Source organism: Crinia signifera, chromosome 3, assembly GCF_055691185.1.
Source record: "Crinia signifera chromosome 3, ASM5569118v1, whole genome shotgun sequence".
Lineage (NCBI taxonomy): Eukaryota > Metazoa > Chordata > Amphibia > Anura > Myobatrachidae > Crinia > Crinia signifera.
The window spans coordinates 320,207,153-320,230,607 of record NC_139219.1 but is presented as its reverse complement, the minus strand read 5'-3'; the positions used below and the strand labels follow the sequence as shown (position 1 = coordinate 320,230,607).

At 46.7% G+C, this 23,455-nt stretch overlaps 1 protein-coding gene across 1 annotated transcript in view; it reads right to left on the bottom strand.

The window, feature by feature from the left end:
* Nucleotides 1-1,101: 1,101 nt before the first annotated feature.
* The window catches only part of LOC146062799 (cysteine-rich venom protein-like), a 34,194-nt gene continuing 11,840 nt past the window's right edge, over nt 1,102-23,455 (bottom strand). Inside the window, exons 2-8 of the mRNA XM_083174813.1 lie at nt 19,801-19,868; nt 15,572-15,682; nt 14,120-14,210; nt 10,930-11,075; nt 7,536-7,630; nt 6,309-6,394; nt 1,102-3,357 (exon numbers count right to left, since the gene is read on the bottom strand). Coding sequence (XP_083030939.1) covers nt 3,230-3,357; nt 6,309-6,394; nt 7,536-7,630; nt 10,930-11,075; nt 14,120-14,210; nt 15,572-15,682; nt 19,801-19,868 — 725 coding nt within the window. The 3' untranslated portion in view covers nt 1,102-3,229. The remainder of the gene's footprint in view (nt 3,358-6,308; nt 6,395-7,535; nt 7,631-10,929; nt 11,076-14,119; nt 14,211-15,571; nt 15,683-19,800; nt 19,869-23,455) is intronic.

Genomic DNA, 23,455 nt, shown 5'->3' with positions numbered 1-23,455 from the left:
CAAATACATAGAAAGCAATTGATTGGCTGAGACCTCTCTCAGCCAATCAGCGATTGGCTAAGAGAGGTCTCAGCCAATCAGTGCCTGCCCATTCATTTGTATGTTTTTTTTTTCTAACTGCTCCCGCTGTGCTGGCATCCCCTGCCTGGCTCCCTACGCCTACCCCTTTGCTCCCTGTGCCTGGCTCTCTGATCGCAGGCATCCCCCCGCTGCCGTCCCCTGCTCCCTGGACCCCTCGCCGGCATCCGCCGCCCCCCTGCTCTCTTGTCCTGCAGCTCCCTGCACAGCTCACATTCAAAACTTGGTACATTAACTGACTAATCGCATGTGATCCCTCCCGGGGAGCTGCCGGAACAATCAGGTGCGACTTAGGACAAGTAGGACTTTGTAAGGGGGTCTTTACAATACCACTTTAGATACCAGATGCACATAAATGTTATGTAACAGTCCAGCTAATAAGCCCTTTCTGTTAAGAAAAGGCCCATTCTGCCCTGCCCCAGAGTAACTTGTGTGACAGAACGTATGCATGTTTTCACAATTGTTCCTTTTTTTATCCAATAACGTGCGTTTGTGGACCATGGTGGCACAAACCTTTGCTGCGGCAGGAGAAAGGTCGGGCAAGGGGCTTCCATGCTCAATGAAAGTGGACTTCCTTTCTTTTTTTCCCTTTTTACTGAAATGTAAATGGTTGATTAATAGCTTGGGCGGGATTAGGATCATCTGTGTTGGAGATCCCATCTCTAAATAAACCCATTTGCACCTTCTAACTTCACCTCTGTAGAAAATCCAAGCACACACCATGGAATGTAATAATAAACAGATATAAGCCCATTTATCCGTACAATATCTTCCATAACCGTTTAAACCAACGAAATAAATGGAATCTATCTATGATACAATTGTTGTTTCCACCAACGCATTTCATGGAGATGTTCTTAAAGATGGTGAAATGCGTTTCAAGACCCAAGAAGAAAACCTGCTGATTTAAAGGAGCGTTACCGGCCTGCAGTTCATGAACTGCCCTCTAGGGCTTTATACCAGTCGGCAACCACAATGCACCATAAAATGTAGAACACCGCCAATGTTTTAATGTATCTTTATTTCATTTATAGATAAAATAATCATAAAACAGTAAAAGTTCCAATTCTTCAAAAAGTTCCTGGTGCGATAAAACCTTATCTCTCCCAGTACTTGTGCATAGCTGATCAGGAACGGTACCTAAGCATTGGATACCAGCATCATGCATACATTATGGGGGTCATTCTAGTCCGTTTGCACACGGGACCGATGTTTTACGTCTGCGCATGTGCAGACGCATGGTGCAAGCATGCATGGAAAACGACATGTTCACCGTCCCGCTTGCACCTTGCAGTGCAGTTTTGTGGCGGCTGCGGGGGGTGGGGGGGAGCCAATAGGATTGCCCAGCAATTCATGGGTGTTCCTATGGTAACCAAACGGCGACATGGGGGCAGGTAGCTGACATCAGCGGTTGGCAGCTGTCCGCCTGCTTCCCACACAGGGCGCTCGCAGATCAGAGACACCATAGGGGTGACTGCCACTGTGGGTGGCGTCTGGCGAAATTCGCAGCCTTGTCAACATGAGTTTTGTCCTTTTTGGTGTTGATGTTTACCCCTGTCAATCTACTGTACCATCCCGATCCTGAAGTGGTGGAGAAAATACCGACTCGCACCTAATTGGACTGACCCCCTTAGTGACATTCCCACAAATCCCACAAACATCAGGAATGCAAGCCAATCAGAATGGCCCCCAGGATGCACAATCTGATGCAGCCACATCAGTACCCTACAGTATCTGCTTTAGATTTGAATTGTAATATTTATTATTATTATTATTATTATTATTATTATTATTACAATAGAAGAATATATGACAGAAGCACAACAGCAAAAACACTGACAATAAAGTACAAAATAAAAATCTGGGCACATGCGGGTTCTCCTGGCACATCTGGGGCATCAATAAACGCATTTATTTTTTATTCATTGCCGGTTATTTACAAAGCGCACAGGATCAGAAGAGATGTGCGGTTCGGCTCTCCAGAAAACGGAATCCTCCCCAAGAAATTTGTGGATCAGAACCAAATCCAAACCGGTAACAGATCTCTTGAGTAGATCCGATCTGAACCAGTTCCATGGCTAGGGCTTCGTATTTTAAATCTAAACTTTGGACAGGGGCACTCAATGCAAATGCAATGCAGTTGAGAAAGCACAGGACGGTACCAACGTTTCAGTATTGCTAGAGCAGTTTCATCAGGGTGAACCAGGTTTATAGATGGTAAAGGACTTAGAATCCATCAAAACAGCAACCATGAGGGCTAGCAGATACATATTTAAATTACAAATGTTATTTTATACCCTACTGTTTGCATATGTGAATATAGGACATTACATTTTCAGGCTGAGTCTGAGTGTGTCATGACACGCGTGTCCTTTACTGTTGAGTGAAGAGGTTTGTCTCTTGTTTGTCCCTGAGGACAGTTAATTAAAACTGTAGGATTTGGGGGGGGGGGGGATATAGATCTTTTTGAGTGTCACCTACTGTATAACCATTGGTCTTGTGTGTGTGTAAATAGGGTGCCCGATGACGTTCCGACAGTGGGGATCCCGACAGTCAGTATCCCGAGGTCGGGATCTCGACTGCCAGTGTTCCGACAGCGGGTGGGGGGCTATTCTCCCTTGTGGGGGTCCACGACTGCCATAGAGGGAGAATATAACCTGTGGCGAGCGTAGCGATCCACTGGACCCGCAAGGGGCTTCTTTGCGCTCGCCCCCGTGCCGTAGCCCTATACCACCCCCGTATAAATATATACCCTTGGTCTTTGTGCTCCCGAAATAAAACCTCAGCCTCGAGCAGTGATGGCTAACCTTGACACTCCAGCTGTTGTTGAACTACACATCCCAGCATGCCCTGCTACAGTTTTATTTGCTACAGTTTTATTTGGCTACAGTTACTATTTGGCCATGCTAAAACTGATGCAGGGCATGCTGGGATGTATAGTTCAACAGCTGGAGTGTCAAGGTCAGCCATCACTGGCCTAGGGTACGCGGGACTGTGAACAGATGAAGACAATGATGTCACCTGTTGTGTTACTAACGTGCAGTAGTAAGGCTACATAACAGCATATTGCAGAGATAATGCAGAGTTTGTCTGCACACAAGATATAAGATAAAGTCTTCATTCTTCTTGGTTAGATCCACCGGCACAGACGTTATATAATCTCATTGTTCTTACAATTGCACGAACCGGAACATCCATCCATTACCTGAGCATATGAAGTGCAATAACTTGTTAAGTCGGGACAGTTGATTAAGTTATTTGCCCATGGGCATGGATTTGCTGAAATGATACCAACGTAAATAATTATTCTCAAGTCTATTGATAGCAAGTTAATAAACTAACATACTGTATGATGTCACTCACATGGATGTACAAACAGAAGACATTAATGAAACTCTGTGTTATCATGCAATGAGGTATACGGTATATGTCAGAGGACCAACCAGTCATCTCCTTACTGCCATGTTACAGGTGGTGTTTGAAAAAAACACTTTTTGGGAAGAGACCTCCCCTTGTGATAGGCGCTAATTAAAAATATTTTATTTGAATTCACTTTCCAATATCCTCATGTAATTTTACAACCAAATACAATCTACTTAGCAGCAGGCTATTCAGGTGTTGGGTACACTTACGTGTAACCCCCACCTGTACTCCCAAAGATTTGTACAGAAAGACTGCGCTTATAACAACCAGGTGCTTGTATGTCTGAATTAACGCTCACCACTTAATTGTACATTTCTGTTTCTAATTGTGTCTTTCTGTACAAATCTTTCGGTGTTTGAAAAAAGACAATAGCTGATTGGTTAATACTTAAACTCTCCCCGCTTTGACACATATGCCCCAATATCCTTATGAAACCAATAAATGGGTATATAAAGTCATTGTTTCATATCACAAGTTCAGTACTACAGGAAACGCATGCTACATTGTCTCAGTTCAAATACCTATGGGCAGATTTATTAAACTTGGAGAAGAGATAAACTGGAGATAAAGCGGAGAAAATGTAAAAGGAGATAAAGCACCAGCCAATCAGCTGTGTTTGAAAAAGACAGTTGGGAGTTGATTGGCTGGTGCTTTATCTCCTTTTACATTTTCTCCGCTTTATCTCCAGTTTATCTCTTCTCCAAGTTTAATAAATCTGCCCCATAGTGTTTTTCGGTAAAGCTATATTTTGCTGGGACAAATGCTATAGACTTTATGGGGGGAAATCTATTAAGAATGCCGATCACGGTGGATCCGCGGTACGAACGTGTATGACCAGGATCGGCTGTGATCAGTCCGAAAATACAAAGTGAGAATACGGCTAATTTACTAAGCGGCCGTGTTCTCAAGATTTGTGTTCTCCGATGGCGAAGTGATTGGTATTTGGCTGCCGAGTTTCCCGGCAGCCAAATACAGATGAGGCTGAATCGCCGTACGGATCAGTCAGATCCGTACGATGCTTCTCTGTGTTGTGTATTTGAGAAACCAGGACTGGCTCAATGAGCCCTAAGCTGGTCATGCTCATGAAAGGGGGAAGGATGGGACGGGACCTTATCTCTCCCAAATTGAAGCGTACAGATAGGGGGCAGTGCAGCCACAAAGATGCACGAGGCTCTTACAGGTGTAAGTAGGCCTAAAGCTCATGATTCAGGTTGGTTTGATTTACTCTGTGCAGGGTAAATACTGGCTGCTTTAGTTTAACACTGCAATTTAGATTTCAGTTTGAACACACCCCACCCAAATCCAACTCCACTCTCAATTTTGTAGCTGTTGGCCAGGGCTTTCCAAGGAGCCAAGCCCCGCATCGCTAGCCCCCCAGGAACCAGAGATACCGCAGAGCAAACCTGAAAGGTTTTACCAATAGGATAACATAGGACACGCTAATTCCGACCTCCACCCGGTTCCAACGGGTGCCAGTTCCCCCTCCGGCATCAGAGAAGCTCGAGGTTGATCTCAATCAAACCCAAAATTACTGGGCCTTCAGTCTGATACGAGGCTCGTCCGTATGGATTAATTGGTTCCAGAGATTTTGTGGGTAAACCGATTTCTTTCATTTCTGAAATTTAATTTCATGGCTGTTCCTGTTGTTTCAGGGCAGATTTCTCTGGAACCAAGCAGCCCAGTTTCGCGGGACCAAAATCATTCGAAGCCCACTCAAAAGTTCAATATGATACGAGTCTCATGTAAATGGGTCAGTTGGTTCTGAAGATATAGCCGGTTGTTTAAAGGAGGGGGGTGGTTTGGTTAATAGGCATTATGGTGTTTGTCATAATAGGTAATGGACATTATGGTGTGTGGCTTACCATGTAATGGACATTATGGTGTACATTTTTAATACGCGCCTTTGGTGAGCAATGCCCCTGTTTATGGAGCATATTGTGAATTTTTGCTCAATCCGTTTGGTATAGTGTGTATTTTGGCTCAATCCTTGTGGCAAAATGTGAATTTTGCCTTAATCTGTGTGGCATAACGTGAATTTTGACTCAATCCGTGTGCCATAGTGTGAGTTTTGGCTCAGTCGGTGTGAATTTTGGCTCATTCCATGTGGCATAATATGTAAGAGGCAAGTACAGTATAAGGGGGTTACTATTGTGTTGCATGATTTGTATAAGGGGTATATGGGGTGGTAAACTTAGGTGACCACATAAAAGGTGCTGAAATGTTGTCTACCAAGTTTCGGCTTTCAGTATATTTTTTATGACTGGAGATCCGCCTCACCCCGCAAGTATCTTAGGACATCGGCGTCCTGCGGGTGCACGCACGCTCGTCCCAGTTTCAGGATGGCGGCGCTGCGGGTCCCTGCTTCAGGGAGATGAGCAGGGATGGGGGGGGGCGGTTTTTGGGCGGTGAGAGGCACCGTCATTGTCATCGGGGGAGGCGGCGGGGACCCGTGGGGAGCTCCGTAGCCACGGGGCACGCATCTGTACCATATAGAGGACTCTACCAAATTTCGGCTTTCAGTATATTTTTTATGACTGGAGATCCGCCTCACCCCGCAAGTATCTTAGGACATCGGCGTCCTGCGGGTGCACGCACGCTCGTCCCAGTTTCAGGACGGCGGCGCTGCGGGTCCCTGCTTCAGTGAGATGGGCAGGGATGGGGGGGGGGGGGGGCGGTTTTTGGGCGGTGAGAGGCACCGTCGTTGTCATTGGGGGAGGCGGCGGGGACCCGTGGGGAGCTCCGTAGCCACGGGGCACGCATCTGTACCATATAGAGGACTCTTTCATGTATCAATGCCAAATACGTACTGCATAAGCCGTTGTCACAATTATTTGGACACATTCCGCATGGAGTCCCGACCGTGTAGGGATTTGGAGACCCGTTGATATTTCCCCTGAAAAAGTCACAAAGAAAACAGAGTTACAGAAATACAATGGTTCGTGGCATTAATAGAAGAACAGACATGTATAACACTGAGCTAAGTAAAGCAGATATTATTGATACAGGTGAAGTTCAGACTCCACCAGAAGAATGTGTGTAATTGCCGACCTCAGGGAGAGCTCAGCCAGCTTGGAGGTGTATTCAATGCGGGCGGTGAGTGGCAGGGGGGTTTGTACAGTGAGGATGATTTATTTTTGACGAGGAAAAGCCATCCTCGCCGTCCAACCCCCTCGAGTCCCCCGCATTTTGTGGCATTTTTAAGGGGCACATTCGCTGTTTCCACCTCGCCGAAAAGAACTAGCCAGGTGGAAAGGGCATGATGTGGCTTGATTAAACATATATACGGCAGCATTGGGGGCATGTCAGTCCCATTCACATCATTTTTGCCACACCCCCTCTATACAATGCTGAGATTAAAGGCATTGTACAATGGGGGCGTGGCTGAATTGATACAAGTCAGTTTGAAATGCATCAACAGCCGCCCGGATGTTGTGGATGAATCTTGGGAGACTTGCGACTAGGTATGTGCTGTCTAATTTTCTAAAGGACTTGACCTGACTAAGGGTTCCATACATAAGTTGTTGCTTCAGGGACAGCAGCAATCCCAGCAGGCACTGCTGCTCCCACAGTGCCCTGGTGAGATCTCATGAGAAGTCAGCACCAACTCCAGCAGCATCAGAAAGTGCTCCCATCCCAGCACAATCTATTGTGCCGACACTGAAGCATCCCCCATTAAAAGTTACTGTACTGGGCCTGCTTTTGTGATTGGCAAGAGGGGATTGCAGCCGATATCTCAGATGCAGTTGTTCCCAGTAGAACATCAAGCAGTGATATATATGCAAATGTGAACCCTGCTTTAGAAGCATTTGCTTTGAGCGGGCTTACACTGCCATCTGTTGGCAGCAAGTGAAACTACATCTACTAGCTTTCGAAGGATTTGCTTCGAGTGGGTGAACTAATAGTAAATATTTAATATGTGTCCACAGTACTGTATGTAATTACTGACACAAATGAGCACATTAGTTTTCCCTGCACAGTGTAAGGAACAAGCAACTACTGATAAATTAAATGACTTTAATAATAAAAGATCTTACGCTGGACATTGGTGGCACACGTAGAAATACTTAAATGCCCCATCGGGACACTCCGCGACAGCGCATCCAGTGTCAAACGAGTTATACCAGACTTGCTGGAAACAGAAATAACAATGTGTTACAATCTTACAACCTGGGCACTGTATACTTTTCATATAAAATCTGCGCATCAAGCTTGAACACAAATAATGAGATAGATGCAGGGCTATTTTTCTGCAGGCTCCAGCAGGAACTGAGGGCCTTATTCTAGTTCACTCTTTCTGACAAAATCCTTCTTAGATGGACAAAACCATGTGCACTGCAAGGGGGCAGATGTAAAATGTGCAGAGAGAATTAGATTTGGGTGAGTTATTTTGTTTCTGTGCAGGGTAAATACTGGCTGCTTTATTTTTACACTGCAATATAGATCTCACTTTGAAGTAAAACCCCACCCAAATCTAACTCTCTCTGCACAAGTAACACCTGCCTCACCTGCAGTGCACATGGTTTTGTCCATCTAAAGATGCGTACACACGGGGGCGATTTTGTACACTATCGCGGGAAATATGGTCGCTAAGCGACCATATTGCCCACGATGGGAGTGTGCACCGGCGATATATCGCCGGGTGTGCGCTCCCGTTTTTACCCCTGAAGTGATCGCTGGTCGCAGGAACATGCTCCTGCGACCAGCTGATTTCCACTGCCGGGCTCCACCCGGCAGTTTCTTTTTCATCAACAACCATCTCTGGTCGCTGATGAAAAGGAGAAACTGAGCAATATATCTCCCCCGTGTGTACGGGGCTTAAGAAGGATTTTGTCAGAAAGAGTGAACTAGAATAAGGGCCTCAGTTCCTGCTGGAGCCTGCTGAAAAATAGCACTGGATAGATGTAACCGTGAAGCGCAATGGGCATATGTTTTTTTTTCCATTAGAGAGTGATTGTGCCTTTCCGAGTGAATCAGAATAACCTCCAGTGTGTACACCCCTTCATTGTTAAAAAGTGATAGTGAGAAACAGCTATGTGTTGGGAATGTTACATGGGTGAGAGCTAATAATGACAGTGTTAAAAAGACTTACATTGATAAAATACAATTAAGATACTATAAAAAGTCTACATTAGAATGTGCACCTGCATTTTCTCTTTCTCTTCCAGGTACTTGTTTCATTGCATCGCATGCATCGCATGTCATATTTAGCGGCATGCGATGCGATGCAAAGCGATTTCACTACGTTTGCGTATGTAGAAAATCTGGGCGCCGTGCTAGGAAACAAGTACCCTCTTCCAGTGTAGAAAGTGTGGAACTACAATTCTCAGCATGGTCGCACCTCTCATTATGTTTACAATTAGGTTGTGCAGTCCCAGCCTCCCCTCTCCATACATGTTTACACAATCTCCCATTAGTTCAAAGGATTCTTCACATCAGCATAAGGAAGTACCCGGTCTCTGTACTAATGCTGCCCATACACTAGGGCGATATTGCATACAATCCTTCGATTTCGACTGCATCGGTGCAATAAATCGAAGGATTGTATGCACATCGAATGTGTCAACCGACGCAATGCACGTGCCCGTCATGTCGATAGATATTATGCTCTGTGCATAATAATAACCGAATTGCATGTGCGATCGCAGGTGGTTTTTAACCACATGTGATTGCTCGTAATACCATATGTGGGTGGCGGTGTAGCGGAACAAGCGACAGGAGGGCTGGTGGTGGGGGCGGCAGTGTAGCGGAGCAGGCGACATTGAGCCCTGGCGACGGGCAATGGTGTAGCGGGGTGGGTGGCAGGAGGGCTGGTGGGCAGTTGGTAGTCAACAGTGGGTGGCAGAATTTGGAAAAAAAATGACATTTCAAAACACTGGGTGACTGAATGGGAGGCCTCTGATTGGCTGTGAGCTTTCTCAGCCAATCAGAGGGCTTCCCAGTGTTTTTAAATGTTTTTTTTAAACTCTGAAATCCGTTGCAGATTACCGTCGTATGCCTGCCCTCATGCCGCACACGCCGCTACAGCGATGCATGCCAGCCCTCTTCCACCACCCGATGGTATGTGACAGGTGGCACGCATTATCGGGTGTTGGAACAAAAGCACTTCCGTGTAGTGGAACGAGCGGCAGGAGGACTGGTGGTGGGCAGCAGTCTAGCAGAGCAGGCGGCAGGAGCCCTGGTGGCAGGCAGTGGTAGTCACTGGTGGGTGTCAGAATTTAAAAAAAAATATACATTTTAAAACACTGGGTGCCTGAATGTGAGGCCTCTGATTGGCTAGGAGCTTCCTCAGCCAATCAGAGAGCCGTCCAGTGTTTTCAAATGTTTTTCAAACTCTGCCTTCCGTTGCTGACTACCGCTGCACACCAGCCCTCCTGCCGCACACGCCGCTACAGCGATGCATGCCAGCCCTATTCCAGCACCCAAAGGCATGCGACAGGTGGCATGCAACATCAGGTGCTGGAAAAAAGCCCTTCAGATGTGATTGGATGCAATGAGAATCGGTACCCGGCGTGTGACCAATGTTTTAAGTTCTGCGCATGTGCATATTCTCATGTGCGCAAGTGCGGGCTTCTGTGTAGGCTTACATAGTCAGCGTGGCGCTTGTATGAGCAGGGCAGGATGGAGGCGGTCTGAGGGGCATACGCATGCAAATGCCCTACGTTTCCAAATACTCTGGGAGCGCCCGGGAAAATGCTGGGCAACCCCATGGTAACGCAGGCGGGCACCTGCCTGCAGGGGGTCAGGCGGCTGACATCACAGGACATCAGCTGCCCACTCAGTTCTCGGACCGGACGCCGCAAGTCCAAGTCAGCCCAGACTGACTTAGATTTTCGAGCTGGGTAAAAAAAAAATCATTCGATGGTCAACCAGAACGACCCCCTTAGTTCATAGGGCCTGTTTCTGACCTGATTCGCTGGGCTGTGAATCTCTGGAGCCTAGCGACCAGTCCCACCTGAGTGGCTGGCCGCCCCTGTACGGGGCTGCGAATAAGTTTGCAGCCATGCACACAAGAGGAAAACCATTTGCAATCACCCACCATCTAATGACTTCCCCAGTCTAGACTTGCTCTGCGCTGCGATGGCTGCTGGGAGATGGAGGCTGCTCCACACAGCCGGGCACAAAAAACGCCTGGGGTGAACCCTACAAACGCCCTCGGCTGTCAATTAACTTGCAAACAGCCATCAATGTCTGTGATCGCACGGTAGGCTCACGCACGCGCACTGCGGACCATGCACATGATAATTGCTCGGACTGAAAATTTGCAGCACAGCAAACCGGGCTGAATTAGCCCCATAGACTCTTAGATCTGTCTCCAGTAGATGAGCATGGCTACTTTGCGTTCCACAAACCCAGCCCCGTTGTGTGACTGGCGAGATGTCTCAGAGGAAGACCATGAATTTACTGTCTATTACTAAGAATTGCAGGTACCTGGGTGTAGTGTCCAGTTTTTTTGCTGGGATCATTAGGTCCTACTCCAAAGGTAAAATCCTTCGATTCATCACAGAATGCATTAATCGCCTCCTTCCACGTGGCTGCGTACGTGGCCATGTATAAGTTTTCCCCACATTGAAATCCTGAAACGCACAATGATATAGGACAGTGTTTATATTTTACACACCGCAATACTCCTCTGCTATAGGAGGGATGGGCTGTTCTACAGGGTAATGTAGGGTACACACCAGGGCGACCCGCTCACGATGCACATTGTGAACGGGTCGTCAGTGTCTCGTCCGACCCGCGGGTCCGATCCGATGGCGACCCGCACCCGGCTGTATGGTCGTCATTCAGATCCTACCTGCAGCAGGTAGGATCTCAATAACGACCGACCGACCCACGGGACCGCGCATCGGATCGGTATCGGTCCACACCAGGACAGAAAAGGGCCCAATCAGCACACAATCTACATCCAATTGGTCGGAATTGGATCTAGATTGAGGGGATCGGGCCCTAGTCGTCCTGGTGTGTACCCAGCATTAGGGCTACATCTACTAAGATGGGAGTTCGGTACTTGTGTATTATCACGGCGCCCAGATTCCTTACGTACGGCACTGTAGGGAAATCGCATTGCATGGGCCATTTTAGTGGCATGCAATGCGATTTTTTTTAGTTAATTTATTCACTGCTTTTATGTCCCCAGGCCATCTCATCGCATGACATCACACCTCCCGCAAAATCGCATGCGATTTTGTGGGGTGCGATGTTATACCATTAGCTAGACACTTGTATGGCATGCAATTAGGTTTGATTGACCCCTCCACTATCCACACCACCCCGAAATGTGGCGAGCGCAGCGAGCCCCGCGAGGGGATGCGGATTACTTTACATGGATTCGCCACACTATATAAAGAGAACTCCACGCCGACGTGGATAGTGGCGGAATGAAAAGGTCAAGCGGATACGTTCCAAGGCTGCTCGCCGCGCTTCGGGGTGGCGTGGATAGGGGGGGGGGGTCATTCAAACCTAATTGCATGCCATATAAGTGTCTAGCTAATGGCATGGCATCGCACCCCACAAAATCGCATGCGATTTTGAGGGAGGCTCGATGCCATGCGATGAGATGGCCTGGGGACATAAAAGCAGTGAATAACTTAACCCAAAAAAATCGCATCACATCGCATGCCACTAAAATGGCCCATGCAATGCGATTTTTTTACGCAGAATAGCCCTCTAAGCATTTTGCGTAGTGGGCGCCGTGATAATACACAAGTACCGGGAGTTCTATTGAAGTAAATAAATAAGAAGTAGATTCTCATTGGTTGCTATAGGCAACTCCCATCTTAGTAACCAAACCCTAAGTCAGTGTTTTTCAACCATTGCGCCGTGGCAAACTAGTGTGCCTTGGGGTGTTCTGAAGTGTGCCCCCAGATCTAGAGATGCCCAAACCAGTTTACAGCCACCACCAGTTCAACAGTTATTTACTGGTCTCTTCTTTTCATGTAAATAACCAATGTATATTATTTTTGTTACCTATGGGGACCAGTGTGATTGTTTTTTTTTTATATGGGGGCCAATAGGTTTTTTTTTTTTTTGTGTGGCGACCAATGTGTTTTGCCCTGTGGGTATCTCATGGTGTGCCTTGGCAATTTTAAAACCGTTTTTAAGGTTAAAAGATTGAAAATCACTGGTAAAAGTGTTATTATGTTTTTTTTTTTTTTTGGGGGGGGGGTAACTTAGGGAACAATTCAATGAAATGCGATATGCCGCTGAACATCAATACTGGCTTGTCCATGCCCCTTGTATTTGTGGTAACTGGTCCTCAAACATAACTAAAACACACCCCTACTTACATACTTACTTAGACTTGGGTGGGACTAAAGTGGGCGGAGATAAAGTACCAGCCAATCAGCTCCTAACTGCCATGTTAGATGTTAGAAAATTGGCATTCTCCGAGGCTGAGTAAATAGACCCCTTAGTTACATTACGATATGAATAATTATAAATTCGTAATTAAAATCATTATTGGAGCCACCAATCGTACAGGGTGTCCAGATGCCACCAACAGTGTTTGATTCCACTTGGGGAAGCAACCAATCAGAACCTGCTTATTTTCTAGGATGCAATTGAGAAATGAATGCTGGAAACTCATTTGTTGCAATGAGCAAAAATCAACGTTTTTTTTTTTGTTTTACTTTTTAGGAGTTACTACCACAGCGGAAGGATTCATTATATCAGATGGGATTATCTCCCAATTTATTATTTAGTAACTCATTAAAAGCCTGTCAATATGATGGCTTCTGCAATGTACTTTCACTTTAAGCTGTGACAGTTTTTAGCCCACAAACATTGCAACCCACCCCCCCAGTCCCTATCAGCCCCTACCTCCAATCTCTGTCTTCACAGCTCCACATCCAGCATTTCCGAAACAGATCAGTGTCCGCACAAAAATGCTTTCACTTTCTGTTATGACATATTAGTCTGTCAAGTGGCCTCTAGTGGTCACTGGTAGTACATCACCTCATAGGGAGAAGTTAGCCTTTTACACACTGGCTATTCAAATGTACACAGTGCCGTCTTTCCCATTGGGCTTAATGGGCAGTTGCCCAGGGGCCCAAGGGTTCTAGGAGCCCACCCCAATAAGGTAGACAGCACTACCCCGGGGAGCTGCTGAGGCTGCGGTGGCGGGTGGGTAGTGGGCAGCGGGGGCTGTAACGCTATTTGCCGGGCGGTGAGGCGGGAAAGAAGTTCTGCTGATTTTGAAAAGACTGGCCAGATGCTGATTGGCTGAGATAATTCAGACAATCAGCGTCCAGCCAGTCTTTTCAATATGTTTTCAAATCCAGCAGCGCTTCTCGCCCCGCCGCCCAGCAAATAGCGATACAAGCTCCCTGCTGTCTGTACGACGCTGCCCGGACCCCGCTGTGGCCAATCAGCATCCAACCAGTCTTTTCAAAATGATCATTGCTTCCTTCCCACAAAGCTCCCAGCCCCTGCTGCCCAGACGCCGCTGCCTGGACACTGCTGAAGGTAGGTTTGTGTGTGTGTGTGTGTGGGGGGGGGGGGTCCAGTGAATTGTTTTGCCCAGGGGCCCGGGCTTACAGTATGTTAAGATGGCCCTGTATGTACAGTACTGTAGGTGTATCAGTCACTACTAGCAATGGGATTAGTATAAATGACTTACTTGATGTCTTTCTGGCAGGCTGAAGACTGTGCTGAAATGTACATCTATTAGCATGCGCTTGAGCATTCATCCGCGCCTCTTCGCTCCATCTCTAGAGGGTAAATATATATCACCGTTATCTGCTATGGCAAATCTTTAAAAGCGCCAATCATTTACAAGGCAAAACCGAGTTGGACATGGCGTTACGGGAGCATCAACTCAGGCAGGCATGTTAGGACCTTTTGCGGGGCCGGCCGTGTCTGCTGTGTGATGTCACACGCAGCAGCTGCGACCCAAAATATGGGCGCCCGACAACTGGCTTTGCAACTTTGTTGTGCAGCCGGGGTGTTACCCTTAATATACAAGCACTTTTGCAAAATAGCGATGCGACCATAAATTCTTGCAGTCGCATCATGGGGAGGGACCTGCAGTGTGGGGCCGCCTTATCCTGTGCAACGCGGAACCCTGCATGCTGCCGCCGGCAGGGTTGTGAATTATCCCAATACTACAACTGAAGCTGAATTAGTCACCACAGTCATGATTTTTGGGGACTGTCCCGTGTCTCACCCAGGACCAGCAGTGTCCGTGGTGGTGTTGGGGGGGGGGGGCAGTTGGGTGTCCCCTCTGCTACCAGCTGCTCTGCTGAGCAAATTTGGGCGTGGCCTCATGAGATCATCGCAATCATAGACCACTTCCCCTGACCATGAGGCTATGCCCTAATTTTCGGGGGTGCATCCGCCTCGCAAGACAACATTTGACCGTTGGGAGGTATGACTGACTAATCTGCAACACCCCCTCCTCCCTCTGCTGTTACTGGATCCACAGAGTGTGCAAGTGACATTGTGAGTTCCCTTCACATGCTGGGCTTCTGAGGTCCCCGTAGTTATCACATTTGTTTTTTGTTAAATTGGCCGCCATCTACTCATGAATACCCCATAAGCTACCAGTAGACCTACCTTTTGGCCAGGTCAGCTTTACAACCAATTAGATTGCAGTATTGCCCAAAAAATTAAACAAGCCAATTATTGCTACAGTAAGTAATACACGGAGTTAATTTTGAAAGGTACGTATTCCTAAGAGTATATTTTTGCCATGGTTCTACATCTACCTCCACATTTCTCAGGTTTTGAAGGTTGTGTTGATAAAAACTTTTAGCCAATCAGATGACTGCAATATACATAGCAGCAGTGTGCTGATTTGGAAGAGGCAGACAACTGTCCACTCATGTGGCTGCGTCAGTTAGTAAAGGGTTGCTTGTGGGAGGGGCTACCGGCATTATGACTGGGGGAGTTATAAGGGAAGAAGGTAGCCACAGACTGAACTGTAGATAGTAGAAAGAGCGGGGTCTCCATTAGCACAGGAGTTCTGTCCGACTCCTGGAACAGTGAGTGGTAAGATTGCGGTGTCAAACATACAGCTTACATTACGCAAATCTCATATATCCAACAAGCTTCTGCTATAGTACTGTCTTACCGCTTTCACCATGTTGCAGGCCGTTGGTTGGACCTTTCTTCTGCACTCATTGATTAGGTCAATAATTTCCCTCTGCACATCCGGATTATCAGTTGACAACGAATCAATGGCCTGAATGAGTAACAAATAACAGGTATTCTGTATAATCACGAGGCTGATATACGTTTGCTCTGTTTTTGAGCCACAGAATCTTATGCTAACGTTTTGCTTTATAGGTTACTGTATTTTACATTGGTTACGTTTTCGCTCACCTTGGTTACATAAGTTCATTGTATTTCAGTCGGCTGTTGTGTGTGCGTGTGAACATGTACTGACTCAGACTTTTGGTACTGTACAGTATGTGTAAAATGAAGTTCCGGGTCAATGGTCCTGCTCTTAACCAGGGTCTGGCTGAGAGTTGGGAATTTGCCGGCTTGATAGACTCTGGCTTCGCTACCTGGATACAGTTCTACCCCTTTAACATTGAGACAATAACCCAGGTGTGAAAGCACCAAACCTAATAACCCGGGTCGGCCAACCTGGCAATTCGACATGGGTTATGAGAAGGGTTAAACACGGATTGCCTGTGTATAATGGGCTACTCAGGTTTAGTGTGAAAGGGTCAGACCCGGGTCGAACCCAGGATCAAAATTCCATGTCCGACACGGCTTTGCGATTTGTAAGCAGTATTAGGGTGTCAACATTGTTGAAATGTCGACATTTAACGTTCTGGCATAAACAGAATGTTGACATGTGAATATTATGCAGGGTAGTGGATTAAACTATGATAAGGGAGGGTTATGGTTAGGCTGCAGGAGGTGAGGGTTAGGCAGTAGGGGAAGGGATAGGGCTATGTTATGGGGGAGGTGGGTGATGGTTAGGCTGCAGGAGGTGAGGGTTAGGCACTAGGGGAAGGGATAGGATTATGTTATGAGGGAGGGTTATGGTTAGGCTGCAGGAGTGAGTGTTAGGATTAGGCACTAGGGGAAGGGATAGGATTATGTTATGGGGAGGGTTATGGTTAGGCTGCAGGTGGTGAGGGTTAGGCACTAGGGGAAGGGATAGGATTATGTTATGGGGGAGGGTTATGGTTAGGCTGCAGGAGGTGAGGGTTAGGATTAGGCACTAGTGGGAGGGATAGGACTATGTTATGGGGGAGGGTTATGGTTAGGCTGCAGGAGGTCAGGGTTAGGATTAGGCACTAGTGGGAGGGATAGGACTATGTTATGGGGGAGGGTTATGGTTAGGCTGCAGGAGGTGAGGGTTAGGCACTAGGGGAAGGGATAGGATTATGTTATGGGGAGGGTTATGGTTAGGCTGCAGGAGGTGAGGGTTAGGCACTAGGGGAAGGGATAGGATTATGTTATGGGGAGGGTTATGGTTAGGCTGCAGGAGGTGAGGGTTAGGGTTAGGCACTATGGGAAGGGATAGGATTATGTTATGGGGAGGGTTATGGTTAGGCTGCAGGAGGTGAGAGTTAGGGTTAGGCACTATGGGAAGGGATAGGATTATGTTATGGGGGAGGGTTATGGTTAGGCTGCAGGAGGTGAGGGTTAGGGTTAGGCACTAGGGGAAGGGATAGGATTATGTTATGGGGGAGGGTTATGGATAGGCTGCAGGAGGTGAGGGTTAGGGTTAGGCACTAGGGGAAGGGATAGGATTATGTTATGGGGGAGGTGGGTGATGGTTAGGCTGCAGGAGGTGAGGGTTAGGGTTAGGCACTAGGGGAAGGGATAGGATTATGTTATGGGGAGGGTTATGGTTAGGCTGCCAGAGGTGTGGGTTAGCGTTAGGCACTAGGGGAAGGGATAGGATTATGTTATGGGGGAGGGTTATGGTTAGGCTGCAGGAGGTGAGGGTTAGCGTTAGGCACTAGGGGAAGGGATAGGATTATGTTATGGGGAGGGTTATGGTTAGGCTGCAGGAGGTGAAGGTTAGGATTAGGCACTAGTGGGAGGGATAGGACTATGTTATGGGGGAGGGTTATGGTTAGGCTGCAGGAGGTGAGGGTTAGGATTAGGCACTAGGGGAAGGGATAGGATTATGTTATGGGGGAGGGTTATGGTTAGGCTGCAGGAGGTGAGGGTTAGGGTTAGGCACTATGGGAAGGGATAGGACTATGTTATGGGGAGGGTTATGGTTAGGCTGCCGGAGGTCAGGGTTAGGGTTAGGTACTATGGGAAGGGATAGGGCTATGTTATGGGGGAGGGTTATGGTTAGGCTGCAGGAGGTGAGGGTTAGAGTTAGGCACTAGTGGGAGGGATAGGATTATGTTATGGGGGAGGGTTATGGTTAGGCTGCAGGAGGTGAGGGTTAGAGTTAGGCACTAGGGGAAGGGATAGGACTATGTTATGGGAGAGGGTTATGGTTAGGCTGCAGGAGGTGATGGTTAGGCACTAGGGGAAGGGACAGGATTATGTTATGGGGGAGGGTTATGGTTAGGCTGCAGGAGGTGATGGTTAGGGTTAGGCACTAGGATTATGTTATCGGGGAGGGTTATGGTTAGGCTGCAGGAGGTGATGGTTAGGGTTAGGCACTAGGGGAAGGGATAGGACTATGTTATGGGGGAGGGTTATGGTTAGGCTGCAAGAGGTGATGGTTAGGGTTAGGCACTAGGGGAAGGGATAGGACTATGTTATGGGGGAGGGTTATGGTTAGGCTGCAGGAGGTGAGGGTTAGGGTTAGGCACTAGGGGAGGGATATGATTATGTTATGGGGAGGGTTATGGTTAGGCTGCAGGTGGTGAGGGTTAGGGTTAGGCACTAGGGGAGGGATAGGACTATGTTATGGGGAGGGATATGGTTAGGCTGCAGGTGGTGAGGGTTAGGCACTATGGGAAGGGATAGGATTATGTTATGGGGGAGGGTTATGGTTAGGTTGCAGCACGTGAGGGTTAGGGTTAGGCACTAGGGGAAGGGATAGGATTACGTTATGGGGGGGCGTTAAGGTTAGGCTGCAGGAGGTCAGGGTTAGGGTTAGGCACTATGGGAAGGGATAGGATTATGTTATGGGGGAGGGTTATGGTTAGGATGCCGGAGGTGATGGTTAGGATTAGGCACTAGGGGAAGGGATAGGACTATGTTATGGGGGAGGGTTATGGTTAGGCTGCAGGAGGTGATGGTTAGGGTTAGGCACTAGGGGAAGGGATAGGACTATGTTATGGGGGAGGGTTATGGTTAGGCTGCAGGAGGTGAGGGTTAGGGTTAGGCACTAGTGGGAGGGATAGGATTATGTTATGGGGGAGGGTTATGGATAGGCTGCAGGAGGTGAGAGTTAGGGTTAGGCACTAGTGGGAGGGATAGGACTATGTTATGGGGGAGGGTTATGGTTAGGATGCAGGAGGTGAGGGTTAGGGTTAGGCACTAGTGGGAGGGATAGGATTATGTTATGGGAGAGGGTTATGGTTAGGATGCAGGAGGTGAGGGTTAGGGTTAGGCACTAGGGGAAGGGATAGGACTATGTTATGGGGGAGGGTGATGGTTAGGCTGCAGGAGGTGAGAGTTAGGGTTAGGCACTAGTGGGAGGGATAGGACTATGTTATGGGGGAGGGTTATGGTTAGGCTGCAGGAGGTGAGGGTTAGGGTTAGGCACTAGGGGAAGGGATAGGATTATGTTATGGGGGAGGGTTATGGTTAGGCTGCAGGAGGTGATGGTTAGGGTTAGGCACTAGGATTATGTTATGGGGGAGGGTTATGGTTAGGCTGCAGGAGGTGATGGTTAGGGTTAGGCACTAGGATTATGTTATGGGGGAGGGTAATGGTTATGCTGCAGGAGAGGGGATTGTGCCTTGGGGAAGAGCTAAGGATTAGATCCAGAAATGATCCAATTGTCACCGCTACTGCCTAAAGTCTCCTCTGGAGCCACCTGACCCTTCCTAGTCAAGTAAATCACCAGTAGAACACCAACAATGTTATGTCTGCATTCTGTTCTAATCACGTCAGCATTTTACCAGTGTCAACATGATGAAAGATGATGAAGTCATTGCCGGCATCCCAAGCATGTAGAGACTTTTATTGTCAACAGGATAATTGTTATACACCCTTTCTGATCTGTTGGGAATAGGGGCACTAGAGTAATAAGATGAGGGCAAGGTATAGGGGCGGTAGCATGGTAAGAAGAGGGCGAGAAGAGAATGTAACCTTCAAGCTCCTATTGATCTCTCACTTGCTTGCAGAACTGACACTTCAGAACATTTATCGTCACGAGATACATTTCTGAATTAACATATGGTCACCGGCGTCAATACATACCTGCACGGAGGCGAGCGCCAGCGCGGCCGATAAACACACCAGGGCAAACATGGTCTTTGTATTCTTCCCTGTAACAATAATATGTGTTTGTCATCAATATTAATCTACAACAAATTCTCAATCTATAAATACAAGATCTTTTGCATGGATCTGATTCAGTAATGGAACCGGGGTGGGAATATGTTTCATCAAAAAGGATTTTTGTGGACATCACCTAATCTTATCACATTAATAGATATTTAATGCGGTTAAGAGTGCCACCCCATGTAATATATATATAATACCCCTTTTACACCAAAAATCCCGGATCCGACCCGGCATTTGGAAGAAGGATCCAAGCCGGGTTGGATCTGGGATTTACTCCATTTACACTGCGGTGCCCACCCGCAGTGTAGACGGAGGCGGTGCTTTGAGATGACATCATCTCCAAGCGCCGGGACCGCGGTGATCCCCGCCGGATACACCGATCGCCGTGCTGGGGGCAGCGCCGGGACCGCGGTGATCCCCGCCGGATACACCGATCGCCGTGCTGGGGGCTACCCCCAGCCCCCGTGCACCCCCCCCCCCCAGCCGTCGTCCGGGAGGTGAGTGGATGCTGCACACAGGCATCCATTCACCTCCTCCGCCGCCGATGCTGTCTGCAGAGTATAGCAGACAGCAGCGCAGGCTGTGTGTGCCCTCCCCGTCCTGCAGATGCTGCGGTCCGCAAGTTGTACGTCCCCCATTGATGTAAATGGGAGCTGGGTCATCCGACTCGGCGTACCCATTTACACCGCCCTCTACCCAGGTCCTAGCTGTGTTCTACCCAGGTCAGGACCTGGGTAGAGGTCCCGTGTAAAGGGACATGGTGTGACACATTTACACTGCCAATGACCCAGGTCTGACCCGCCAAAGGCCCGGGGTTTTGAGGCGGTGTAAAAGGGCTATTAATGAGACCTAAATCTTTCTTGTTGGCTACAATGTCAGTTAAAATAAAGGTAAATAAAATAAATAAATAAACACAACAAATATAATAAATCCTAAAGTCAGATGCAGTATGTTGCATTGTCCTTTTTACTTTCAATAATGCCCTTTCCATGTGACGCTCCAGGTACTTCCAATAGTAACATTCTACGGCTTTATAGTTTATGCTCTTAAGCACTTAAGTCGATCACATATGGAAGACATGCAGTTGGCTGTCTGTGTCAAAAAAAAGTCCACAGGGTCAATGGGTCGACATGAAAAAAGGTAGACGCTACAAAAAGACAACAGGTACAAAAGGTCTACTTGAAAAATGCCGACATACGAAAAGGTCACACAATTTTCACAGTTTTGGTGTCAATGTCGACATGGGCCCCCATTAGTGTATGGTGTACCCTCGCATTGCTCGCTTTGTTTATCTTATATAGGAAATATAATCTTTTTTTTTAATATATACAACGTTTTTTATTTGAATTTACATAACAAATGTCAGCGACGCTGGCATTTTTAGCATATATATATATATATATATATATATTGAACATTTATCACAGAGCACTCAAAGGGTTAATGCTGTTACAGTTTGTTTGATCATTCTAATTTTATTAGCCAATAGGAGCAAAAATCTAAAACTCAATATAAACATGACTGGCGAATCTAAAACCCGAATTAAAAGATAAAAATGTAAATGATAAAGTACGTATTAAAACTTTAAAACTGCATATTTATATATCCACAATGCTTTGAAAATCATGTCTAAATACTAAATATATATAAATATATATATATATATATATATATATATATATATATATATATATATATATATATATATATATATATATATATACAGTATATTATAGATATGAGAAATTCCTTACTCAAAGAGTGCATCCAATATGTTTATATGTACTGTATATAGTGTATAATAGATTCCTTTTTTTGTATATATAGTATAGTATACAGTACATATAGATATATAAGGTAAAACTCAATTGCAACTTAGTTCTTTTCCATATGTGTAACAGCAGCATTAGTGATAAGCAGGAGGCTATATAATCAGATAGAATTCTTACCTGGTGACAGCCAGTCACTGTTCCTTGCAGATCTTGTGAATCTGAGACAGGTGTATGCAATGTGATCCTGCTGGACCTGCGCCTCTTATATAATGCCCAGGTAACAGGATAATACTTCCTGTATTTTTTTTTCTTTTACAATTGAAACTTAGTTTTTAAAACAAATGGACCAATTTGAATTTTCGAAGACAATGATGACCGCAGTGACGGTAAGTGTTGTGTAATGTGGGAATCCCTCATTATAATTGCACTATTGTTGATTGTCAGCCTGTTAAGCTATTAAAATTTCAAACAATGTATTGTTGTCTCATGGCAACAGTTACATAAACAGAGAAAGAGGTTGGTGTTCCCAAAAAGTCTATCCGCGCTTGGGCACCGATCCATGCTAAGTCCTATCCTAAGAGAGTTTGGTAATATAAATGAGGGCAGCGGAAAAATAAATAACCAGGGCATCAGGAATAAGATCAAGGTGATCAAGCGGTTTAGTTGGCGAGCCTTATGTTTATGTTATCTGTGTCTTCTGTCTATCTTACACAGTATCTGCTTCTGAAACCTTGCCCATCGCTAGCCAGAGACATAACTCATATACAGTATAGACAACTATTCTGATGCCTTCCCACATGCTGCTATGTACTAAGCCAACGTTCACATCTGAGTTATTGAATCGCCCACTGACCTTTTCTTCTAAGCCTCTACAGCGCCTTGTCCACAAACCACTTGCAAACTCCGCTCAAGAAAGGCCTTTGGTTTGGAGAACTGTTCTAATCAATCTGTTGGGTATTAATATTATTGCAGTGTATTTCTAAGGTGCCACAAGTGGTACGCAGCGCCGTACATATAGCACACATTAGAACAATACAGGGTTCACAGGACTAAATATAACAGTGACAGAAGAACTAAAAGAGAGCACAAGTGACAATTAGCAACACAATTCTTAGTACACGATACAGCTGGGATGTGGGGAAGCGGGTGAGAAGAGTTGCGGGTATAGATGGTAGGTAAGGGAGATGTAATTGGAATGTAAGAAGTGTGCTGTGATAACAGGAGGGAAAATAATTATCTCCACCTGTGGATCTTTTAAAATGTAACAGTGAGTAATGAGTGCACCTGCCTGGTGACCTAGAAAACGGAAACTGGGGGGGGGGGGGGGGGGGCGGTTCTTGAGGACTGAGGTTGGGAACCACTGGTCTAGAGGGAGTGCAATACAGACCGGTGACTTGAGGTGCAGGTAAGAAGGTCTAAAGGAGAAAAGTGAGCATGGCAGGGATGGCAGGACATGAGGCAGCATTGCTGAGGGTCACATGCTTATTGCTAGGGGTTACATGCTCATTGCCAGGGGTTACATGCTCATTGATGGGGGTTACATGCTCATTACCAGGGGTTACATGCTCATTGATGGGGGTACATACTTGTTGCGTCCTCCCAGAGCCGGTTCCACTCTTGGTCTCCATTGTCATTACACCTCTGGGCCTCCGTTGTGAGGGAACATCTGAGTTCATGACTCGTTTTGCTACACAACCGTAACAGTCTAATGCGGCGCCCATCAGGTAGCCCATGTATGTGTGTCAGATAAGCCACCTCTCAGCAATGCCCAATACATTTCTGAGATTGTGCTACTG